This window comes from Drosophila obscura, unplaced genomic scaffold, assembly GCF_018151105.1.
Source record: "Drosophila obscura isolate BZ-5 IFL unplaced genomic scaffold, ASM1815110v1 contig_186, whole genome shotgun sequence".
In the NCBI taxonomy this organism is placed as follows: Eukaryota; Metazoa; Arthropoda; class Insecta; order Diptera; family Drosophilidae; genus Drosophila; species Drosophila obscura.
The window spans coordinates 1,841,191-1,865,704 of NW_024542774.1; the positions used below are offsets into that span (position 1 = coordinate 1,841,191).

Consider the following 24,514-nt stretch of genomic DNA (forward strand, 5'->3'; position numbering starts at 1 on the left):
CTTATTATGTAAACAATCCAATGAAAAAGAGTTCTAAAAACCAGCCAATCTTGTAGAAAATTTATGTATCTATCTGATAAAACTATTTGATTAGGGCTGAGAGGGCCAACTAGCTAGTAATATTAAACGGAATATCAAAATCTAGGAATATCAACGTTGAATGTTTTGAAAAAACAATCGATACTATCGTGATAGTTCGGGCTCAAAAATTTATATAAAAAACCATTGAAACTTTTTAGGAACTTGTCCATTGAAAAAATTAGATGCCACCTGTCGATTTGTTTAAAAATGTGTCTTCGTATTTTATAGCAGCCAATCCAAACATATCAAAACCGCAACGACTGTAGCTCGATACTATCATGATAGTCGATAGTATAGGCTAGCAGTAAAATATCGATACTATCGATTGTGCCCTCGATGGCTTGACACCTCTAGTCTGCTGCGATTTCACTTTTACATATTTAAAAACAGCAGCGTTCCAGGTAAATAAACAAAGACCATTTACGGGGGCAGGAACAGGCATAGCAGGCGAGGAAACATCAATACATCCGCTTCGGAGCTTACCAGTGCGCACAATATAAACATTTACAGACAGAATAGCAATTGAAAACTGTGCAATGAACATTGATAATGGCCAGGCACCTGTCGGATTGAGCATCTCTCGGAAGACATACGAATATGCGCTACACGAAGACCCTCACCTGTCCTTGGCCCCACCGTCCGAGAATGGCGAAACATTGCTAACGCGCGGGCGGTTCAGATATTTTCATTACGGATGTGACGGGCACCAGGACGCGGGCTGGGGCTGCGGCTATCGCACTTTGCAGACGGCCATCTCGTGGATTATAAATAAACGCAGCGATGCGGATCAGCATGTGCCCTCGATACGGGAGATTCAGAATATATTGATTAGTCTGGGGGACAAGCCAGCCAGCTTTGAGGGTTCCCGCGGCTGGATTGGCACCCTGGAGGAGTTCTACGTGATCGATGTGCTCTTCCAGTTGCCCTGCAAGATCCTACACACGAAGGATTTCTGCTCCCAGGAAGTGCTCAGCCAGATTCGCAGCTACTTTGTGGAATACGAGGGCTTCATTCCTATGGGCGGCATAAGTGATACGGCCTCCAAGGGCATAGCCGGGTGGCATCGGACGCAGACGGGCGAGGTCTATCTGCTGATTGTGGTAAGTCCAATTAACCCCACTTGCGGTGATCACATTTCTGCCACTGACTAATGTACAATTTCCTCCAATTTAGGATCCCCATTGCTCGGACGTGCCCAGCTACAAGCAGCAACTAATTGACCAGGGCTTTGTCCGTTGGATGCACACCAGCGAGTTCCAGACGAGCACGTACAATCTTTGCCTCATACTGCAGCAGTAGGCTCTGCATAGTTGGCCAATAAAATAACCAAAGCAAAATTGATTACCATACACTATCACTATCGCCTGCCGGTTTATAGCCTCGTTTTTCTTCTATTTTAGTACTCGTTGCCTCGCTCGGTTGCTGTTCAATGGACATTATCGCTTTGTTGGCCAAATCGACTGATAACTGCTATTCCATGACGATGGCACTGATATGCCGGTGCCGGTGATACCGCAAACCCGACAAACAGTTACGGCCATTGCCAGACAGAAAAAAAAGAACATTACACATCAGTAAGCAAAGCAGGAAAAGACTACTACTACTACCGATTGGCCAAGAGAAGCATGGATCTGCTGCACCGTGCCTTGATCACCGCCCTCGGGGCCCTCTCCCTCGTCTATGCCCTGGTGAAAATCAGCTTGGGCTACTGGAAGCGACGCGGCATTCTGCACGAGAAGCCAAAGTTATTTTGGGGCAACATCAAGGGCGTTGTGGGTGGCAAGAGACATATGCAGGACGCCCTACAATTCATCTACACAGAGTACAAAGGAAGAGCGCCCTTTGTTGGCTTCTTTGCCTGCATTAAGCCATTCGTTTTGGTGCTGGACCTGAAGCTAGTGCGCCACATTCTTGTCACACACGCGGGACACTTCACCACGCGAGGTCTCTACAGCAATGACAGCTCGGAGCCGCTCTCGGGCAACCTTCTGCAGCTGGATGGACACAAATGGCGGGCGCTCCATGCTCAATCCTTGGGAGTGTTCAGCCCAGCCAACATCAACAAGCTGCTGCCCAGGCTTGTGCAGATCTCCAGGGGTTTCCAGAGTTGTCTGGGAAAGGATCGTCTGCAGACCCTTAACATCAACGAGCTGGTGGACAGCTACAACGTGGATGTAGTGGCTTCGATGGCCTTTGGACTGTCAGTCGATCATACGGATTTCCGTCGGTTTACCCAGAGCTACTGGGACAACTTCAGTCTGTGGCGTGCCTATCTGGCATTGGAGTTTCCTCTCCTCGCTCGACTGCTCAAATACAAGAGCTACGCCAAGGCGGCCACAGGGTACTTTCAAAAGGTGGTGCTCAGCCAGCTGCAGGAACAGCGCAAGAGGGATCGCCAACCGCTGCAGACCTTCCTGCAGTTATACTCAAACATGGACCAGCCGCTGGATGATGTCCAGATTGCAGCACAGGCCTTTGGCTTCGTCCTGGCCGGTCTGGTTCCCCTCAATGCTACCCTTAGCTTTTGTCTTTACGAATTGGCGCGGCAACCGGAGCTGCAGGATCGAGTCAGAGCAGAGATTCGCAAGACCCTGGAACAACGCAGCGGACAACTGACAGCGGAAGGCCTGAAGGAGCTACTGTATACGAAGCAAGTTCTAAATGGTAAGTGGGTGAATTGTTTGCTTGCACACATCAAGATCTTGAATCTTGCTCTTCCAGAGACTCTTCGCCTGCACACACCTTATCCCTTCCTGTTGCGCCGCGCCACCAAGGAGTTTGAGCTGCCCGGCTCGGTGTTTGTCATAGCACGGGGCAACAATGTTCTCATACCCACGGCAGCCATCCACCGGGATTCTGCCATCTACGAGGAACCCTTGCGATTTGATCCGAATCGCTTTGACGCGGAGGCCAAGCTAGCCCGACCGGAAATGTCCTTTCTGCCCTATGGGGATGGATTGCGCGGCTGCATAGCCGCCCAGTTCGTGGAGCAGGAGCTGCTGGTGGGACTGGTGGCCCTCCTGCAGAACCACAGATACTCGCCCTGCGCGAAGACAGTGATTCCCCTGGAGTATGACAATAGCAGGCTGGTGTTAACGCCAAAAACGGACATTCATCTGAGTGTGGAGCGGGTGGACAACTAAGGGCAGGACTAGCCCTTTGCGTATCAACTATTTTGTATTGTTTTCCTCTGTATTGTTTTGTACAAAGTTTTTATTTGTTTTTTATATTTTTTTATTTGCACTTAGCTTGTTAGTATCTTTAAGCTGTGGTCTTGTGTGATAATGCAGACGATGATTTTATTTATATTTACTGCACCAAGATCAAAAACCTGAACAAATAAATGTAAAAATTGCGAAAGAATGGACAACTTTAAAGAAGTGATATTTAATTTAAATACTGGTTTTTTCAGTACGCATATTTCGTTTATTTTTAAAATAAAGGTATGTAGCCGCCGAAGTAGTTCCACCTATCGCAGAAAAATATTAATATCGATATACCCTGTGCATCTATAATGGTCGTAAGACACTACACTTAAATACCTCTCCTATCCGAGAGATGGTACGGTAACTGCGCAAGAAATATCTACTTTGTGATTTCTCTTGATTTTTTTTAGATAGGAGAGGCAGTTCAGTGTAGTGGCATACGACCATATTTAAAATCGAAAATATCCCACAAATATATCATCAGCCAAAAATATATATCGATAGATTGATAGACGACGAGGTTCCAGTCCCACACGACAAAACAAATCAAGTGAAATATTTATTTTTCCATATATGTACATTTGAAAATGACCGCCAATCTCAATTAGTGGGTTTTTAAAATTTGTTCTCTTTTCAGTGGTGAAGAGAGCATTTTTGTTGGTGACTTTCCCCTCATTTTCGTGGTGTGAGAAACATGTTCTTAACGGGATTCACTGTTGCGTCATTCCATACGCGTTCCCGTATGATACATTTGATTTGTATGGGAAAAATTGCAGCAACATGGGGAAATGAAGTAGCAGCATTGTTGTGCAACTTTGGCACGGAATGAGCAACAAGTCTGAATACCTTGGGAAAATAGATATTATGGACTTGAGATACTGTTTGTAATTTCAGGCTCCAATTAATGCCGAAACTAGTCAGTCTCTTTTGTAAAGACATAAACGAAATTTTTTAGCTCACGGGTACCAATAATAGGTATCAGAACCGGGATAAATGTATATATATAAAACAAAACATACGCATTAATAGGTAAAAAACATGTTAATCTAGTATAAAATCATAAATAATGTTTCAATGGAGCTTGGAACAACAAAATTAGCATCAATTAAAAGAAATAAGGTATACAAAAGTACATACGCATAAAAGAAACTTGGTTGACCAGCAACACTGACGTCACATTTAGTCAACATTTACGTTTTATGCTTTGGCCGCTTTTGTTTGAACCTTAATATGTAAACAATTTAATGAAAAATAGTTCTGAAAACTAGCCAATCCTAAACAAAATTCATTGAGGAATTGGATAAAATTATTTTTTTAGTGCTGAGAGGGCCATCTATATAGTAATATTAAACTGAATATCAAAATTGACGAATTTCATATCACAAAATATCACGAGTCTGCCAGCGCCACAAAACGATGACACATTAGTTTTATGTTGTTTTTGTTTTAACCTTAATTTGTAAATAATCCAATAAAAAGGACTTCTAAAAACTAACCAATCCTAAACAAAATTCATTGAGGAATTGGATAAAATTATTTGTTTAGGGCTGAGAGTCCCAGCTAGCTAGTAATATTAAACGCAATATCAAAATCGAGAAATATCAACGTTGAATGTTTTGAAAAAACAATCGATACTATCGCGGTAGTTCTAATAATTATTAAAAAACCATTGAAACCTTTTAGGAACTTGTCCATTGTAAAAATTAGATGCCACCTGTCGATTTGTTTACAAAATGTGTCTTCGTATCTTATAGCAGACAATCCAAACATATTAAAAGCGCAACGACTGTAGCTCGATACTATCATGATAGTCTCAAAACCATCGATAGTAGAGGCTAGCAGCAAAATATCGATACTCTCGACGGCGACGTCACAAATCTCTCTGCCGCGGCCCGCAAAACAACAGAAATTCGGAACCGTATTCAGTAGTTCCAATATTCGCTATTTTTTAAAACAAAAGCTGTCAGAAGGCGTCCGCAAATTTGAATAAAAATGTGCGCTAGTGGCAGTCGGTATTATTCGTAGAGTTTCTGTACCCTGACGCCGCTGATCCGCTCTGTTTGCGGGCTGGCCTGTTTTTGTTTGTCTATAAGAAAATCTGAATCTGAGTCGTCCGTCGCGTCGATATCGAAACGCAAAACGAAAGAAAACGAATTAGAAATAGGCGAAAACAAGGCAAAGGAATAACAGTTAAACACACACCTAACTGTTGTCTGGCCGACGAAAAAAAGGAGTGCGAAAAGTGCGCGAGAAAAATCACCGAAAACCAAAGTGCAAGGAGAGGAGGAGGGAAAAGTGTACGGTTCCGATTTGGAGCTGAAAAGCGAATAATTTTATGCAATTTTCAAAGGCAAACAGAAATTAAGCGTCTGTCTGCCATGCCAGTGTATGTGTGTGTGCGTGTCCCATGTCTGTGAGTGTATAACAAAAGCAACAACAACTACGGGAGAGCCAAAGGAAAGGATCAACGGTGCCGCGCCGCTCGGGGTAGTTTGTTTGAACAACACAGACCATCCAACCAGGAGGCGGAAGGAGAGTGGGAGGAAAGCAGGAGCAGTAGCAGGAGTTGAGGGCTGGCTGGGAGAGCGCAGAGAACACACACACACACACGGGCACACACTCCTTTGTGCGCTTTTGCCGCCTGGAATGCAATGCTACAACAACAACCACAGGATGGTCCGAAGGGGAGGAAACGCTTAATTGTTTGCAGCAGCAGCAGCGGCAGCATCCCGAAATCGCAAACAAACGACTGCATTTACGGCTCCGTGGGATACTTTTTTGTGTGCTGAAAGCAGATGCACGTCGACTGCTTGAAGAGTGCATTGTAAGTATCCTTCAAGTGTTGCTTTGCTCTCCTTCTCCCTTTTCTTTGTGTGTTGAGCAGATAAATCAAGAACAAAAAACAAAACAAAATCAAGAAAGCACTTGGCCCCATTTAGAGTTGGCTAATTATAAAAGTGATTGTGTGGGAGGAGGGGTGAAGGCGGCAGCTGCAGTTCCATTCCCTGACCAACAAGTATGCACAGCTTCCAGTTAGAAGGGGATAGCAGCAGGAGCACAGCACCAAGGCCTTCCAGTGCCAATTCCAGTCAGCCATGAAAACTCCTTTCATTGCCAGACGACCGAAACAGCACTCGTACGTACTCCCTTTTTGAAGTTTCCGTCTGTTGCTGCTCTATTTGCGCAAGTGCAGGGTATCGCGGCTCTCCTTCTCCCTTTTCATCTTTGTTCAAGATTTTACCTGAATTGTTTCGTTATCTTCAAAGAAGGTCAGCTCAATTTTTTTGGGGTTGGTTCTGTTCTGGTTCGCAGCTGGAAGGGTTCCGTAATCGGAACAGGAACCGGAGCAGCACGTTGACACTCGTCCAAACTCATCAGAATAATAACTGTTTATGTGTGGAATGTCTATGCCTCTCCTTCTCCTTCCCTGCTTCCTCGTTCATGCTCTCTTATCGCACGTTTTGTTTGTAATTGCATGACGCCCTTTCGGCTAACGTGTATGTGTATGTGAGTGTGTGAGTGCGTACCTTTCAAACGACTTTGCTCTCTTTGTCTAATTGTAGAGATAAGCGGTAATTATTTTAAATATTATTCCACATTTCAAATGTTTCTGGGCTGGGCTGCTCGTGATTCCTGTTTAGTTTTTCGCACATTTTTATTTGAACACATTTGTACCCAAACACTACGAGTATTTCCGCTTTTAGACACCATAGGAGAAGGGGATTGCTAAGAGGTTTCGTCTTTTCTCGTAAGCGATACTCCTGGAATGTCGGGTAGAATGATGTCTGGTAAAAAGGAACGGGGCGAAGTTTTTAAAACGCTTGCATATCTGGTAGCTGTAGATTGTATTTCAAATCAACGGAAACTCTTCCTTGTATCCGTTGCAAGCATCTGGTCATATTCATGGCACCCTATGTAAGCGTATCAAAATAACAAAATTTGAAAGTCTACCCGCGGAATCAGGATGATGATGATGATGCCTTGACCAAAAGAGTAGAAAATGTTGGCTTGGGGTTATCTGATTCTCGGCCAGCCCGCTCCTAGAGTAACCCAATCCGGATTCTGGCGCACCTGCTGGTGCAATTGTCGAAAATAAAAGGAGAGAACACGAGAGAATTTAAACAAGAAAGAAATAAAGAAAATGAAAAAAATTAACTGCAAACAGCTGTCGGGCATGGGGGTATTACATTGCCTGAGCTCCTGCGCTGAATCAACAGCAAACTTGCGTCTTAATAAAATGCAAACAAGCCTGCACAAAAGGAAACACACACTCAAATAAATATAAATAATCGTATCTTTATGGAGAAAGGCCTCCCGGCTCCCTAGGCGGCTGCATAGGCAAACACAGTAGGTAGGCTCGCAAACTCTATTCTTTTCCAGTGCCTAACAAATGTTGCTAAATAGAGAAGCTCTATGCAACTATTGGATACCCTCTAATTACACGTAGTGTTCGTGCACTTACAATACTGCGATCGAACTCCAACAAATAATTTCATATATATATTTTTTGCTGATTCCGATTAAAATAAATATCTTATTGAAATCAGATTTTGGCAATTACTTACTTCTTCAAAAACACATCATACCCTTACCGCGGACGAGTAAAGCAAATCAGAAGTAGCGAAACGAGGCGAAGTAAAGACAACGAAAAATCATTTACGTAAACTCTGTTTGCTCTCCGATGCTTTTACCGTTACCTTGCATTTTCCTTTCCAGTCGTGTAATTTTTAATTATGCAGCATACGTTATTTTTTTAAATTTTATTTTTGGAAAATACTGCGAGCAAGAAGCCTGCCCGAACACCTTTTTGCCGTGACTATTTTGTGCCGGTTTGCCAATTGGGCCAAAACAAAAACAAACGGCTGGGAACAGTTCGAGACTCTAAGTTTTTTATTTCGAAGCTCTTAGTAACTCTTTGAATGACTGCATTTGTTTGGCATGACGCTGCCACTGCCCCTGCCCCTGCTGCTGCCGCAGTTTGTAACGGTTGTTTGTGTCGTTTGTCTGGCGCCCACTCACCAAACGAATTTCATTTTCGTTTGATTAGTGGACTGCATGGGTGTGCATTTGGCTGGTTGGATGGATGAATGGATTCATGGAAAGGCGTGAATCCATTTATTTGTATGTATTTTTATGTATGTATGTATGCATTTGAGGCACGCCCACCTTCTGTGCTGACATTTTGGCCTATTTCATAACCACTTTCGATTTTCTTGGCTTTTCCGCAATGAAAATCCGTGTGGTCGTCTCTGTTCTTCTTGGAGCAGCGTTGCGTGTTTCAAGAACGAAAGAGAATGTCAAGAGTTCAGCTCTAAAACCGAAAATCGAATGGATTTCCTTCTTTCGCCCTCATAGGGGCATTAATTATGGCCAGGCCCCAACAAATTAACAAAGCCGAAATCGTTGAGGAAGTCTCTTGTCCAACCCATTCCTATGCAGGCAAAAAAAAGCTCTGCAAAGACCATAAAGAACAGGGAGAAAACAAGACAAACAAAAAACGCGGTGAGAATTCACAAAGTACTCAAAGAATAATGAGAAGCGGAGTAAGTAAGAGACAGGAGATGGAAAGAAAGAAAAAGAGTAAAAGAATCAAAAGAGACAGGAGTTAAAAAGACAACACAACAGAAGAACGAAGGAAACAGAAGAAAACGTGCTTATGAAACCGGCAAACAACACATAAAAAACATTAAAAAGTGCGAGAGTACCATATGCCGGTTAAGTAACGGCACTTTTGCTTAGCACTAACAAGAAAATGGCAAAGCAAAAAGCAGACAAAGAAGAATGGGAAGAGCAACAGAGCGGGCAAATTAGCAGAAAGTACAAATTTAAATAAATTTAATATGAATTTCAGGCATTTCCTTGAGTCTCTCTTAGTAGTATTAAATATATTTTAAATCTGTGACTTTACAAGTCCGTTTTTCATTTGTCTGCGAAATATTTTCACATTCTAATAAGTTTTCCCACAAGCTGATGCTAATTTCATCGATTTATCATGATCATGCGAGTGGAAAATCTCTTAATATAGCCCAAAACATGCTGCAAGGCAATTCTAATTCTCTGTATCCCTCACACTCTATGGGTTGTGTTGTCCAAAGAATATACAATCTGTTTTGCCCCGCCATGTGTAAACACACATACATCATTTTATGCACAAATCGATTAAACGTGGCTAAATGCCGAAAGTTTATTTCCAGAGGAAACACACAGCCGTAAACCCCATGGTTCTGTGGTGTCTACAGATTTGTGGGCGTTTGTTGTTGCGAAATATTTATGTTTTCTGTTCTACGTTTTTGATGGTTGTTTGTGTCTCTACCTACCACACTCTCTCTCTCTTACTGCTTCGTGCTACTGTTCTTTGATAACTTTCGATAGATAAAAATACATAAGGTTGCAACACGTGTGGGGCAAAAACAAATCGATTGTGCCTCCCTGCTGATAAGATAACACAACCAAAGCAGAACCAGAAACCTTATCAATCAGGTTATCAGGCTAACAGCCTTAATTATCCAATAAATTGGACGCATTTCAGCAGCCCTCAAAATGAACTGCGAATTATTCAATTAATTGGGAACAGAAATCGAACGAAATACAAAAATAACAAGAAATCCCCTCAATATTGCTCCACCATAAACATTAAGTATTTTCCTTTTTGCGCTATTTTTTATTCATAGAAAATTTGGGTTAATGACGTGCCATACGAGATTGTGTGTGCGTGTGTGTATGTGTGTGAATTTGTGGGGGCAGAGGAAAAGCAGATGCCCTCACCGAATCCCAGAAATAAGCAGAGAAAACATCAAATGGAATGAAAATGCAAGGCAAAGCACAGATGAAGCTAAAGATAGAAAAGCACACATAAATGTTTATGTGTGCGTGGTGACGTTGTTGATTTTGTTCATACAATATAAAAAACTTGATCTTTAGATTATCATCTTCGTTTTATGAGTTCTTTTCGAACGCGAACGCTCAGCATCGCGCTTTCCCAACTGGCTTGACTGGAGCCAGGCCCCAGATCCAGCCCAGACCCACAGATCCCAGAGACCAAGGGCCGAGACATCTTGACACTTGGCTGACCACAGATGAGATGCTCACAGTTGGATTTGTTGTCGGTGAAAGTGTAAAGTCATGGGGGCTCTCGGTGCTCTCGGATGCACAACAATTTGCCATCAACAAAGTATCGTTTACCGTGCGGCATTAGAGACGCACACATCTTTCCAGTACAATATACATACATATGTACATAAATCTGGCAAAAGCCCAAGACTCGTAGGAAATCTCTCTCTCTCTCTCTCTTTCTCTGTCCCCATACTTATCTGTAGCCCTCTCTGCAGCTGTAACATTATTTGTTTAACCGGAATCCCCTTAGAACTTATGGGACGAGGGTGAACCAAAGACAAACATTCGTTCACAAATAGATGGAGTGGATAAGAAAGTTTTCAGCAGTGGATCATCTGTTTGTTGCTTGAAGGGATCGAGGTAGTGCCGAACTGAAAGTGTTTCCTCTAAATTCACACACATACACACACGCACACACAATCTCATACATTTAGAGAGGAAACTCTTAAGCCTAAAAGCCCTTATCACACCGATAAGAAAACTTTTTCCAAGTATTGTTTAGTTCACAGCGTACTTTAAGAATGTTTGCGGTTTACATTTACGTTGCAAGAATTGCCTGATATCGTGCCTTTGCTTTGATTGGTTTATCAGCTGGCATGTATTTTTAAACGAAATGAGCTGTAGCCTTTGAATAAATTATGTATTCACGATTCTCTTAGTCATTTAAGCACCCTTCTCCAAGAAATGCCATTAACTGTTGGTTCTTTCCCTCTGCAGCCTTATCATGAACAAATATTTCCGCAAGCTCTAAGCCTTAGTCTGCAGAGCTGTTGCTCGGACACGGACACATTGCCGGTCCATCCTAAACGTACTCACTCATCTGCATTTACGCATAATTACGCTGCTCTTAAGACAGACATAGAGAGAGAGAGAGGGATAGAGAGTGAAAAATGCGGTGCGTGTGCCTCCATCTTTTGGTGAGCAATTAACAGCAACAACAGCTCTGTCGCCCTTGACAAAAGTGTCTGGCAGCATTTGCCGACGCTTCTTTGGTGCTGGCTCTCAGGCTGTCAGTCAAGTCACTTCCTGTAATAGAAATCCATGCAACATGCAAGAAGACATGCGAGTTGTGTATACAAAATCTCCCTTTTACCCCACAACGCAGCTTCCGCTTCTGTTTCAACAGAAATCTCAGTAAAACCGCAGCCACAGAGGCTGCAAGGAGAGAGAGAGAGCGAGAATGGGAGTAAATAGGGCGGAAAATTATGCGTAGTTGGAATTGGAAAAAGCATCCCAGACTAAACACCACACAACACCAACAAAAGCATAATCATCATCATCATCAACTTGACATTTGTGTGTGAGTCTTGATGCGGGCTTATTCCAGAGATCCCTGTTTCCAGAGTTTTCAGTTCCCATTTCATTCCCATTGTTATACCCTTGCAAAGAAAAGGTAGTATTATTTGCTACAAGCATCCTGTCAGATTGCCATTCTATAAAGGATATACATAATATGTATTACATATACGTAAGTTCTTGATCCGTTTTGAACTTTCAAAATAGAGATCTAAATTGTAAGGGTATCTAAAGTTTCTGCTTTTGAACCTCTCATTGCTTTCTGGTTCCCATTGTTTTCTGTGTTTGCACTCCTTATACTTATTCTTCCTTGGCTACTTTGCGAAATTGTTGTTTTCCTGTTGGGAAGCGACGTTTTCTGGTGCTCTGTTGTTTTTGTAAATGCACGATTTGGTAATTTGGCTACTGCCAAAAGAACGACCTCCTCCACCGTTCCGTGGGGTCAGAGCACGATCTGCAGCAGGCCTGACTTTAACTCCAGACTTGGTTCCGTGGCCTCTGCTCTGGATTTCCCAAGCAACCAGAGCGTTTATCTTAATGTTGAGAAAAGCCGCCTGCTTCCGCCGTGGATAAGGAATATGCAGATATTTACTATACATACTCGCTCGACCAGTTGTAGGCTTATGATTTAAGTGCAACCAGACGATAACTGGGTCAATGTTTTGTATATCCATGACATACATACATATGTATATGAAAAACCAGATTTAAGTCTGTCAATTGCCAAAAAAGAAAAAGAAAAAAAAAACAACTTATTTCCGCACTGCAAAGGAAATTGCAACTCTGAAAGCACTGCAGTGAAGCAGCAACAGCAGCAGCGCAGCAGCAGCAGCGATGCCTGCCTGTCATCGTTTGCTTTGTGGCCACAATTTTATCTCGAGAGGTCATTTACACTACTATTCCACTAAGACGAAGGAGAGAGAGAGAGAGCAGAGATGCAGGTCTACTTGTTTAGTACTTCCATTCGCTCTGCTTTGCTCCGCTCCGCTCTTTTGTGTGTGATTGTGTGAGTGGGTCTGCCTTTTCGCCGCGACTTTGTTGTGCGCGCTTTGCGCATACCCTTTTGTAGAGGGTATGATGGGCATAGGCTGCCATTTGAAAATCAGAGATAATGCAAAGGATTCTAGAGGGGCTTAGGTGCCGCTTCCAGTCAAAATTCTCTTGCTGAGCCGGTATCAGTGACCAGCTATGTTTCATTCGTACATTTTGTATATGTACATGTAGCTTCCGATGGGTTCGCCAGGGCATTGCACGCTTCGACCCGACAAAGCCAGCCCAGCTTTCTGGGTTGTCTCTCCTTCTTTCTTTGGCCACGACTTGTTCTTTGACGGCGCTGATGCTTTTCTCTATGAGTATCCACAGTCGCAGACCCATAGACAAAAGATACGCAGTCTGGGCAATCAGCACTCGTTGCTGTTGCTTTTTTATCATTTGTGTGCCTTGGCTTCCTTCACGCTTGAGTATCTATTGTGGACGCTTTCTGAATGCATTGATGATGTTCACAACACACAACATACATTCTACATACATACATACCTATGTACATACACATGTATAAGAACTTCACTCGGAGTTGCCGTTAATGTCATAATCAGCCCAAAAAGAGTAGGATATGATGGCCTCAAGTGCAAGTTTTACTTGAGTTATGGCCATTAAAACTTGAGACTCGAACCGAGCTTGGGCCTCTTTCTGGCCCCTGGTCGAAGGTTATTACTACAACTTGACTCTGAATATCTGTACACATTTGACGCCTCTCAAGCACTAATTGCTCTCGAGGCTAGCTTTCGGCTGCATGGAAATCTAGTTACTCTTTATCTGCTCTGCACTTTCGAAACCCACAAAACTTACAGAGAACACCAGCAGACACGTACCGTACCCAAGTGGTGGTGTGGGGTGGGGGTCTACAAATGGGTCACAACTATTGCACTTCCCTAATGAAAGTCGTTTGCATGGGCCTCAGGTTGTCTGGGGCTGACAATGATAATTTGTATTTATGTTGTGGACGCGCAACTTGCAACTTCCTGTGGGCGGACATGCGATGCCCACCCACCCCCCATGTCAATTATCGATTAATAATTAACAATTAGGCCCACTGCATGACCAATAAATCACGAAACTGATAGCTCTCTAAATTTGGGTCAACGATCCCCAAATGCAGTCCCAATGTTGCGCCTACGACAAAGGGAAACTCACTCTTTTCATCTGTCATAATTAAGCATAATTTCTTGTTTGGGAAGACATCGTTTTACATCTTGGATTATTTACGAGAGCTCGTCTGGACACGCCTTAGTAGCGTATACGAAAATTTATGATCCACATGAGACAGAGATTTCCACTCGGAAGTGCTTGTAGATTAGTTTGTCAAACAATTCTATTTATACATTAATATGTTACCCATGTTTTTTCTTCTATTACAGATCAACTTGGCTTTTCCAATCAAAATGAAACAAAAGTAATCAAATAACTAATATATGTAGAAGGAAAAAAGTTAGTCCAAGCGAGCGAACGAATAACGAAATCCGAAATTCGATCGACATACCATATACCGAGAACAAGAGTCAAATACTACTAAGGAAAAATGGATCTAAGTCTGGAACGAGATAGCTCTGCTCTGGGTAGTCTGTTCCAACAGATTATCAATGACATGAAGGTGAGTGAGTTCTTCTTGATGTTTTCAGCGTATTTCAGCGGAAATTCGAAATCACTTTCAAACACGAGCATTTCGACAGAAAGTTCTGTTCCGTTTGTCGGTTCTGTTCTGGGAATTCTATATCAATTTTTGGGGAAATCTCCGTCCACACTTTCTCTGTCTCTCCGTTCTCTTTGAACCCACTCAAATAACAAAATTCGGAAAATAAACAAACAACATGGAATAATGACGAGTGCTTTATGCTTTTGCTTTTTCCTTTTGCTGTAACTTGTTCTCATTGTCTCCAATTGTCTCTCAGACTGTGTCAAGAACTCTCAGCATTTGGCCGGAATTCTCTCGCGTGTAAACAAAAACCTCAAGCGCAGAAAAAAAAGAGAAAAAACAAAATAATTAAAAGCAAGGTCAGACAGAAAACCATTAATTTCGGATATTGTCATAAATTAATGCAAAAGTAATAGTTTGTTTGGACCAACAGATGATTTGAAATTATATTTGTTCTACCGAAAAACGTATATTTCTTCTAATTGTTTTAATGGCAAAAAAAGACAAACAAGAAAAATTCCGCACATTTTGTTCGCATTTATCTAAGGCCTCGGCGGAGAGACACGACGAAACGTTGCTTGGCGCAATTTTTGTTGTTTCAGTTTTTTTCTTTTTCGTTTATCATTAATTGATTTTATTGCTAAGTGTCTATTGTGTGGTATCAATAATTTATAGCTCTTATGACGCCATTTGAGGCAACTTACTTTCGTACATAGTAATTGTTTATTGCGCTTATATAACGTGGAGCACACACGGATCGAGGCAATTTCATTTAACAAGACTAAATTAATGCCGAGTGGTGCCGAGCCTTTTGGGAGGGGATCGTTGGGTTGGGGTGGACTAGTATTGGGATTGGATGAACTGCTGACAGCTGCCAATGATTAGGAACTAATGGCATGAATTTAAAGCAGGTAATACATTAGAATATCTACCACTCGGAAGCAGAAAGTGCTTCCTTCATTTTCCCTCAACATCATTGCCCTGTGTGTAGAGGCTCCTCCTCTCTGTCAGTGAAACAAATACATTTATACCCTTCCCACAGGGGGAGTGTTTATTTTATGTGATGTAGAAATAATACCAGTTTTAGATGGGTTTATTTTTAAATTTAAATCAATTAACAGATTAATCAATAATATCTCATTCTTTGTTTCTAACTATTCGTATTATCACAGTAGTCAGAATGATTTTTTCATGCACTGGAATGCTGATCTCATCTCATCAGCTCATCATTTTGCTGCTGCTTATTCGCTCCCAAGACTTCCCACGGGAAGGGCATTTCCAGTTGTATTCTCTGAGAAAGTTCTTCGTCCGTCCTCTTTCCTCTTGCTTCATTTGCTATTCTGAGTTAGTGTAGGGGGGCGCATTTGGAAACGAAAATTACATTTTCAGCACATTCAACACTCTTTCCCTCCCAGCAGCTGCTCAGTCTGTCCGTCACTGCTCTGGACAGGTGTTGGAATTTGTTTCGTCTGCCCCAAAAATAAACTAGCGGCTGGTCGGAGGGGGATGAAGATGAAGGAGAAGGAGTAGGAGTAGGAATCATAAGAAAGAAGATAAGAAGTGCCGCCTTATGGCCGCCTGCTGATGCTGCTATTAATAAGGAAATCCATCTAAACTCCCCACTCAGGCAAAGTGTATTAATATAAGGTGAAGCCTACACCCCACAGTCCTCTTTCAGAATCGTGGCATAATTTCTTTTAAGGCATGAAGACAGAGAAGTAAAAAGAAAAGAAGCGAAAATGCCTCTCCTTATATAAATATATCAATATACACTTTACCCTCAGAGACTATGAATTAGCTTTTTGGCAGGGGAGCAAAGTGCGGAGAGCGTGGAGAGCAAACACTGCTGCTGCGGTTGTCTGACGCGGGCGAGTGCATTTGCTATTTATGAAATTTGGAAATTGTTCAACACGCAATTGTGCAGATGTTGTTTTTGCTCTTGGTTTTATTTTTTTGTTTTTTGTTTTTCATTTTCAACCTGAGTGTGAACTAGAGCAGAAACATATACTGAGAGAACATGTGCAATATGCCAGAGTGTATGCTTTATGAGTGTACGTGTGAGTGTATGTGTGTGGATCATCTTACCAGGTAATTCTTGGCTTTTGCTTTGCTCGGCCTCATTCATGGCTAAAGATTGTCGGCTGCGGTTCGTTATTGTTCTCTCACAAAGTTGCCAAATGCCAATGTAAATGTCACAAAAAAGTGTAAGATGCAACCTCAAGGCGAGAGAGGAGATGTTCCCAAAGGTTAACTTTACCCAAAAAGATAGCGAGAGAGAGAGAGAGAGAGAGAGAGAGGGAGAGAGATCTATTCTCCACTCCACCACACTAAAATTAGTTCCATTTTAATTGCTTGGCTGACTCTCCGTCTGGCTTTTGGCATTAATTTATTTTTTGGCAACAGACCAGAACAAATTTATGCCAGAAACAGAAAACTTCTTGGATCTGACCGCGGTCGCAACTTCAATAATAAGCGTAAAAGAACGAAAAGAACTTCTTATATTTTTTTGTTTGCTGCTTAAATTATTTGCTAATTTCATTTATGATATGCTCTATCTAACGGCTTCTACCAGCCGGCAATTAAAAAGCGTCTAATTTTCCGATCCAGGTGCAAAGTAAATCCACGCAAAAGAAAAGGCAACGCCAAAGAAACTTTAAAAAAAAACCACTAAAATTAAGCAAAACTTTAAAGGTTGTTAGCTTTACACAATAATACCAAAGCATCGTTTCGCTTCGTTGACTGCACTCGGCTTTTGGCCAAGTGTGGCCGAATGTAAAATGAAGACACCCAACATAAACTACCTCCCACCCCTCCTTCGAGTCAGGGCAAATTGTCACATTTGACAAAAGGAAATCTCCGCTTTAAAGTAATTTTCCATTGCAGTTGTTTCACTGTTTTCCGCAAAAAGTGAAAATTTCCCTGCTCTCTGAACTGAACCGAACGGAACCCCCAACTGGCGAACGGTGTGTGGCATGGTGGCTTTCTTCTCTGCAACGCTAAGTTGCCACTTTTGTGGCTTCCCCTTTAGGGCCTCTCTTTATGATGCTCTTGGCCAGGCCATAATCGCGAGCCATCCAACCACTTTGATGTCATTAAGCTGACAACAATTCCATTTCTTTATGTCTCTGCTAATGTACGTGTCATAAGGAAATGTTTCATTACACATACATAAATACATATGTATGTATGTTTGTGTACTTTATACTATTCTAGATTTGTTTTACTTTAAGTTGAAGCCTAGTTAAAAGCTGAGATTTTATTTGACATAATAAAGAAAGCTGGAAATGTTTATTTAAAGTAAAGGAAAATTAAAGTTACCCAACAAAATGGTTTCCTAATGGTGCAACACTTTCTTTTTTTCCATCCAGCGAATTATCTTTCCTGGGACGACATTTGCGACATTGGACAACCAGAAAGTATAGCATTAGATATATCAGACCATAGATGGTCATGAAGCTAGCACCTAGAAACAGGCCAATGGCTCCGCCAAAGGACATGATCAGCTGATCCGTGCTAAACACAACCCGACGCTTCATGCCCATCTTGGGCAGTTCCAGTTTAATGATGATCGTCCGCTCGAACTGTTCGCCCACGTAGCTTTGATCGCCCTGAAAAGGAAAGATAAATAAATACAGATACATTTTGTTTTAGGTGATACTCACTCCGCTCTGTTCGTACTCCTCGATGATGCTGTAGGTAGTCTCTCGGCACAGGGAAAAGCAATGGCAGGGCTTTTCCAGCCAATTGGATTCGGCCAGGCAGAGCATTCCGGTCACATTGCAGATGGGGGCCTGTGGGGCAGCCGTATAGAAGAAGGGCTTGCAATGGCACATGCTCAGAGCCCAGTTGATGCGGCACTCCAGGCGACAGAGGCTCGGATGATACGGCTGAACAGAGAGGGCGAAAGAGAGAGATCAGGAATTGGGATTTCCCTTGAAGAACCGACCTGAATGGAAACTCACGCTATAGTACTGTAGATTGTTCTCGTCGTGATAGCGACACTTGCGATAGGCGACCGGCAGGTTGCGCACTTCCCTGTCCGCCGAAATGGAGCTGACCAGCAGCTTGAGGACGTAGGAGCTCTTCGTCTTGGCATCGAAGGCGACGGTCCGTCTATCGTGTGGCAGCATCAGTTCATTAACATCGTGCATAAACTACAAAAGAATCCTCAATTTCAGTTGAGTTTTACCACAAAGATGCTCGACTCTCACCAGAAACACATGGGTATTGATGCTGTTGAAGGGCTTGTGCATGAACTGGCATTCGTTGAAGAAGCCACACTGCCGCACAGGTGTCACATTCAGGGTTTGTCTGGAAGATCAATGAATCAAGAGGCGAACATAAGATGAAAGCTGAGCATAAACATCACTCACAGCTGGCCATAGGGACTGCCATAGCGGGTTAATTGGCTCGTCGTCTGGCAGAGACCCACCTCTGTGATGATGGGCGCCATGAGAACAGGCTTGGAATGTGGCAGGACCTTCTCCTGCAGCTGCAGCAGCATTTCCACATAGGCCAGATTGTTCAGAGTGCTGTCGTTTTCGAAGGGTTTCAGCGTCTTCAAATTATTATACCGCAAACGGTTAAGAACAAAAAGGAACTCCTTATAATAGGCTGCCTTGACAGGGTCCTGTGTGAGATCCACTGACCAAGTGCTAGATAGAAACGGAAAGGGGAGGAAATACTATTCAATAATCTCTATACGGGCCACTCACTTTCTGATGAGCTTCTCCACTTGCTTCTCCGTCTCGTAGTTCGTGCACAATGTGATCCCGATGAAGGTGAAGTTTCGCAGCGCAAAGAGATATTCGTACTCGTAGACAATCGGATTGTTGCGGAACCGTTCCCACTGGGAGTAGCAGCTGCTGATGGCATAGTAGGCCGAGGCCAGGACCATGGCCAGCCAGAAGAGGCGCTCCACCCAGTGCAGATCCCGCCTGGCTAAATATGGCATACCATGCACGGCCGACTCCTCACAGAACTCGGCCCACCAGTCGTGCGACTGGCACTTTTCCTTGCTGTCCTCCTGGTGTTCCATGATGGACTGAAAGAGAAGCATTGCCATGCGGGGGCACCCTGTAATGCCCTGATGTACGCCACCTGATGGCAATCTCAATTTTAATTGTATTTTGTTGTATGTTATGTGCCACATGCATATATAATTAGACTTTTGAACAACAGCTGATGCTTGCAAATGCATTTTAATGATATTTCACAGTACATATGTATGTATCGGATTCAACATGCATGATTATTATAGACCTTTAGACCTTTTGGATCATACCACGGAGTTCGGTGCAAACCGACACTGGACGCTTCACATTGCGATTGTCGAAGGCCTCGAAGAGCAATACCAATTTGTAGCGTCCATTCATATTGGGTACATTCACATTGACCTTCAGCTCCTGGTCGAAGGACTCGTGTTTCAGCAAGGACTAAAATAGAGGAACGTTAAGAGACATTAGCGAAGACAGGGACTTGTGGATTGAATCGGGAATGGAGACTTTCTCACGCCGCGGGTATTGAGGCAAGTTTTCTTGACTTCGTCAGAGTTGATGATGTGCTGCGTCCAGAACTTATACCAGTACTGGTTCTTCTCGAACATGTTCTTGCAAAAGTTGTTGCTGCTGGCGGAGAACATCGTCTTCTGCCAAGTGCCCTGCTCGTAGTGATAGACTTGTGCGAACATCTGGGGGTGAATATGATTCAAATGGTCAATGTATAGATAGGAAAGGATAAAGGGACCGCTGAGCGCTCACCGTTACGGTATCGCTCGGTTTAACATCCTGCCAAACGATCACGGCATCTCCCGCCATTTGTACGGTGGACTCTGCCTTCAGTGTTATTTCAAATTTGGACATGTCAAAGAGGGCGTCGATGCCGGCAGGGTTACCCGGATAGTTCTCACAGGGCGCGAACAAACCATCCTTGTCCAGGATGAACTCGTACTCGATGGCTCGTGAGAGGCAAACGAGACTCAGCTGGAGCACTACGCAGAAGGCCTTTGGCTTGTTCAACATTTTTCGCGATGGATAGACACTTTCCGCCATGGCCCTTTTATATACAGATTGGGTGTCTAAACTATACAATTATAATAACACATCCGATCGTATCAGTTCGGTGGAATACACCAAAGGGCGTTGCCAAAAACCATTTTTAAACGATGCCCTATAATTTATATCATGGCGCAATGGAGTCAGGAATCACGAATTCGATCTATATCAGCCCAGGTAGGTGTTAGCCGGATACGGATAGCATTGGGAAGGCTCACACGCCCGGCTAGCTCAGTCGGTAGAGCATGAGACTCTTAATCTCAGGGTCGTGGGTTCGAGCCCCACGTTGGGCGCATTTTTTATTCGATATTCGTTTGGTATCCGAATAAATGATATAGATTCAAATCATGTTCCTAGTATATGTAGGTACTATATATGTATATCCAATCAATAGGATAGCACTAAAATATTTTTTATTTCTCAGAAATTATATGGTACAAATTAAACAAATTCAAAGAAAACGAAGCGATTAAGAATCGGTAGTTAATCTATTGAAATATGTTGAATGGCTGTTCAAAATTTCGTTACATTTTTTTACTGTTTGGAATCATATACGAGCATGTCTATTACATCCTAGGGATGATCTTTACTCGGAAAATTCAAAATCTTTTTATAAAAAAAACGTATGTGCCTATATGTATGAATCTGTGTATACTATATACATATATCTTATATTCCTTCCAGATATTTTTTAAAAGCAAATTACATGCCCGGCTAGCTCAGTCGGTAGAGCATGAGACTCTTAATCTCAGGGTCGTGGGTTCGAGCCCCACGTTGGGCGACATTTATTTTGTTTGTTTATTATTACCTATATTTTTTATTGAAAATGGAAATTAAAGAGATCATTCCAATTCATTGGCCTAATATTGGACTAATCACACAGTCAATTTAAAATGAAAAGCCTGTTTGTTATTTATGCATATTTTATGAGTGCAAGGTTGTAGACTAGTTTTTGGTGCATATAAAATATGCATTTAAGTTTTCAACATAATACTAATTCATATGTTGGTAAATCGAACCTTTAGCAAAAACTCTTAATGTTTCGCTATTCAAGTAAAGTACCTTGAGGAACTTTGACGTTTTTTTTTGAATACTTACAAGTTTTCTGTCATACAAATTCAAGTTTACATATCTATTCTATTTATTCCCAATTGAGAATAAAATATTGATACATAAAATTATGTATATCATAAGGTTCTTATCGTGTTGTTAGCCATTTGGTTTCCCTGTTCTCAGGTGCCCGGCTAGCTCAGTCGGTAGAGCATGAGACTCTTAATCTCAGGGTCGTGGGTTCGAGCCCCACGTTGGGCGCAACTTTTTTCTTCTTATATTTATTTTATTCTATTTGAATGTTTTCCCTATTTTAGTCTGTGTGACCTTTGCCCTTAGGCTTAACCGTTACAGCTTTTCGTATTTCATGGTATGTATCTCAATTTTGTGGGGGTTTTAAGACGTAAGAATAGACATAGACGCCCCCGAGTACTCACATACAAACGTAAACGTCTATACATAGGTATAGACCAGAGCTAATGAGTTTTTATTTATGGCAGCATTCGCAGCTGACGCAATGTGTTGCCAGTTCTATGACAATATATCGTGTACAGTTTTTCCTTTTCCTCTCCCTCGCCCGTTCGAATTGTTTGCTCGTTTGAAAAATGTCTAAAAGCCACATTCAAGGTTAGGTCTCTCGACTGGAAATCGAAACGACAGTTCACAATGCACTCTGTGTGTCGTTGTTTTATGGTTAACAGGATGGGAACAGGATGATGCCGTCAGGCTGTGGCTAACTAGTGCAAGGTCCTTCAGAGCGGAAAGAATAATAGGAGCCCACATATGAGTGCCTGGAAATGGCATTCTTTTAGTGCACATATTTGTATGTGCTGTACTGTAACAGTTACTGCAGGCACGTGCGAATAGCTTACGCTCTCTTTGCTGCTGCTCAAGCATATGTAATAACGAGGTAGAGAGAGAGAGAGAAAGACATCCCGCACCCAGCCTCTGCTGCACATCCAACTATTTTCTTTCCAATGCTTGTGTTTGTTTGCTCTCCCAGAGTGCAAATTTAGAGAGCAGCTTAAAGTACAGCCCTAACGAAGCTACAAGCATAAATCAAAGAGGTTTTTTTCACGTCTCGTTTAGCCATTACTTAAGCTATCACTCATTCCCTTGCGCATCTCATCTGGGCACCTAAGCAAAGTTTCAATTACAGTTAAGTGAATGGTGAAGTTCTCTCACAAAACTGTTGATGAATTCAGAGCCTCTCTTTGTCCTCCTCCCACATACACAGACAGGGTAATCTGAGAAGAGAAAAGAAGGAACAATTGAGAAAGAGAAGCCTCAAGCATGATGATAGCTGTATTAATTACTCTGCATTATTCCTTAAATTAGATTGCAGTGTAAACACGACTATTGCTCTTTCCACTGCTGCCACTGCATGATGACTGCCGTCCGTCTCTCTCTGTCTGTCTGCTGCCCGTCGCTTAGGTTTGTCTGTCACATGTGACATGCTGTGCTGTGCTGTGCAGGCGAAATCTGTAGAGATTCGAACTTTGGATATGTATGTCTGTTTGAGTGCTCTGCATGTTAAATTTCTGCTCCATCTACAACGAACGGGCAATCAAGGAGCAATTAATTTTAATGAATATGAAATTGCATTTTGCGATACACAAGCCGAGATATTGTTAGGGATTGTTTTTCTTGTTTTTGTAATTGTTTTCCGCTGTTGTATTATTATTATTATGGTGGGTGTGACACTGTTGTCTCGTCTACCACACACGCCCAATTATGCAAAATAGTTTTGGGCTACATTTTTGTATTATTCTCTTGTTTTTTGAACACAACCAAAATTGAATTCAATCAGCCTCTCAATGTCAAATGAAAGTTGAGCGAGTGGATACAAACTGTAATTTAAATCCATAAAAACTCTCGAGGCAAATCTTTCCTATCTTAGCGCTATATATCACATATATTACAGTTTTTTTTTTGGCATAAAAAATGCAATTCTGACATGATAATGCATGCATTCATTGTTTCGCGTGCGGATTATCGATCAAATCTGGGATTAAATTATGTTAGGCTAATCCGATAATTAGCTGAAGCAATTACGTATGTATATATACATATACATCCCCTTACACAACTATACACAATGAGGCTATATAAAGAGTGACCAAACAGTTCCTACATTGTAAAGATGTGGAAAATATTATTTCTGATCCATGTGGGCCTGGCCGGAATATGGGCCACAGACTACGAACTGTTGCTGGAGGATCCGGATATATTTACACCATGTACCGAAGCTCCGCCCGGAACAATCTTCATTCGCGACGCCATCAATTTCGATCAATTGAAAGTCGAACAGGAGGCCGATACCATACACATATCGGGAAATGCCACCACCACCTGGGATCTACAGCCCAACGATCGCATAGCCGTAATTCCCATCGCACAGCAACCGAACCACTAAGTTGAATCTCATCCCCCTACACCCAATTCTAGGCCAAGTTCGCCTTGTTCCACCACCAGCGGGGAAATTGGGAGCCGACCGTTTTTACCATGGCCACGAAGGACTTTTGCCCAATGATGTACGACAAGGATCAGTATTGGTTCAAATATTGGACGTCATTCATCACAAATCGCGAAGATGTGGAACAGCATTGCATAAAAAAATTAGGTGTAAGTTTTCCAAGCAAGCGATTGGAATTTTGTTTCTTTTAGTTCTCACGTTTGAGCTCGTGTGTTTTTGTGTGGATTATTATTTCAGACCACGCTCATCCATGAACCATTTGATTTGAGACTGATGCTCAAGAACATACGGGGTGCCACCCTAAGCGGACGCTATAAAACGGTCATCAGTTTTGAGGCATTCGATGAAAGGAATGTCCCGCGTCCCCATGGTGTCTGCTTCGAAATCAGGGGCGAAGCTGAAAAGATTAAGAAGTGAGAGAGCAGACGATCATCTCAAAGCTAAAGATAGATTTAAATAAAAGCAAATTTCGTGGGTTCATATACATATACACGTATACATATTATAAAAGGTATTCCCGTAAGGAACAAGGATACCAAGGATAAAA

General features: G+C 42.3%; 6 protein-coding genes and 3 non-coding genes across 45 annotated transcripts in view; 7 read left to right on the plus strand and 2 right to left on the minus strand.

The window, feature by feature from the left end:
* The first annotated feature begins 410 nt into the window (after positions 1–410).
* Positions 411–3,443, plus strand: LOC111076244 (probable cytochrome P450 6u1). The gene is made up of 3 exons (XM_022369938.2): positions 411–482; positions 1,482–2,745; positions 2,803–3,443. The coding sequence occupies exons 2-3, from the start codon at positions 1,707–1,709 to the stop codon at positions 3,222–3,224; spliced, it is 1,461 nt and encodes a 486-aa protein (XP_022225630.2). The 5' UTR covers positions 411–482; positions 1,482–1,706; the 3' UTR covers positions 3,225–3,443.
* LOC111076245 (probable Ufm1-specific protease 1) lies at positions 445–1,390 on the plus strand. The gene is made up of 2 exons (XM_022369939.2): positions 445–1,181; positions 1,255–1,390. Exons 1-2 carry the CDS (start codon positions 618–620, stop codon positions 1,378–1,380), a joined length of 690 nt encoding a protein of 229 aa, XP_022225631.2. The 5' UTR covers positions 445–617; the 3' UTR covers positions 1,381–1,390.
* A 1,732-nt stretch (positions 3,444–5,175) lies between the features above and the next one.
* The window catches only part of LOC111076266 (DNA N6-methyl adenine demethylase), a 40,069-nt gene continuing 20,730 nt past the window's right edge, over positions 5,176–24,514 (plus strand). For 10 of the 34 annotated variants that reach the window (XM_041593226.1, XM_041593233.1, XM_022370003.2 and 7 more), the window contains exons 1-2: positions 5,178–6,111; positions 14,114–14,346. In XM_041593226.1, coding sequence (XP_041449160.1) covers positions 14,275–14,346 — 72 coding nt within the window. In that variant the 5' untranslated portion in view covers positions 5,178–6,111; positions 14,114–14,274. Of the gene's footprint in view, positions 6,112–14,113; positions 14,347–24,514 lie in introns of all 34 variants that reach the window. The other 24 variants (XM_041593217.1, XM_022369983.2, XM_041593213.1 and 21 more) reach the window with 3 other exon arrangements.
* On the minus strand, positions 17,646–19,498 carry LOC111076215 (pickpocket protein 11). The gene is made up of 6 exons (XM_022369905.2): positions 19,104–19,498; positions 18,762–19,043; positions 18,600–18,699; positions 18,351–18,542; positions 18,051–18,275; positions 17,646–17,996 (listed from the first exon to the last, which is right to left on the minus strand). The coding sequence occupies exons 1-6, from the start codon at positions 19,451–19,453 to the stop codon at positions 17,703–17,705; spliced, it is 1,443 nt and encodes a 480-aa protein (XP_022225597.2). The 5' UTR covers positions 19,454–19,498; the 3' UTR covers positions 17,646–17,702.
* Positions 19,569–20,427, minus strand: LOC111076272. Its single transcript, XM_022370005.2, has 3 exons — positions 20,148–20,427; positions 19,901–20,077; positions 19,569–19,823 (listed from the first exon to the last, which is right to left on the minus strand). The coding sequence occupies exons 1-3, from the start codon at positions 20,406–20,408 to the stop codon at positions 19,653–19,655; spliced, it is 609 nt and encodes a 202-aa protein (XP_022225697.2). The 5' UTR covers positions 20,409–20,427; the 3' UTR covers positions 19,569–19,652.
* Positions 20,662–20,734, plus strand: Trnak-cuu. Its single transcript has one exon. It is a non-coding gene; the product is annotated as a tRNA-Lys (tRNA).
* On the plus strand, positions 21,150–21,222 carry Trnak-cuu. Its single transcript has one exon. It is a non-coding gene; the product is annotated as a tRNA-Lys (tRNA).
* On the plus strand, positions 21,357–24,509 carry LOC111076273. 4 transcript variants are annotated; one of them, XM_041593249.1, is made up of 4 exons: positions 21,357–21,378; positions 23,619–23,874; positions 23,940–24,116; positions 24,205–24,509. In XM_041593249.1, exons 1-4 carry the CDS (start codon positions 21,368–21,370, stop codon positions 24,382–24,384), a joined length of 624 nt encoding a protein of 207 aa, XP_041449183.1. In that variant the 5' UTR covers positions 21,357–21,367; the 3' UTR covers positions 24,385–24,509. The 4 variants fall into 4 exon arrangements, with proteins under 4 accessions (XP_041449183.1, XP_022225702.1, XP_041449185.1 ...); XM_022370010.2 differs by having other exon boundaries at positions 23,635–23,874; XM_041593251.1 differs by lacking the exon at positions 21,357–21,378 and adding an exon at positions 21,490–21,494 and having other exon boundaries at positions 23,635–23,874.
* On the plus strand, positions 21,680–21,752 carry Trnak-cuu. Its single transcript has one exon. It is a non-coding gene; the product is annotated as a tRNA-Lys (tRNA).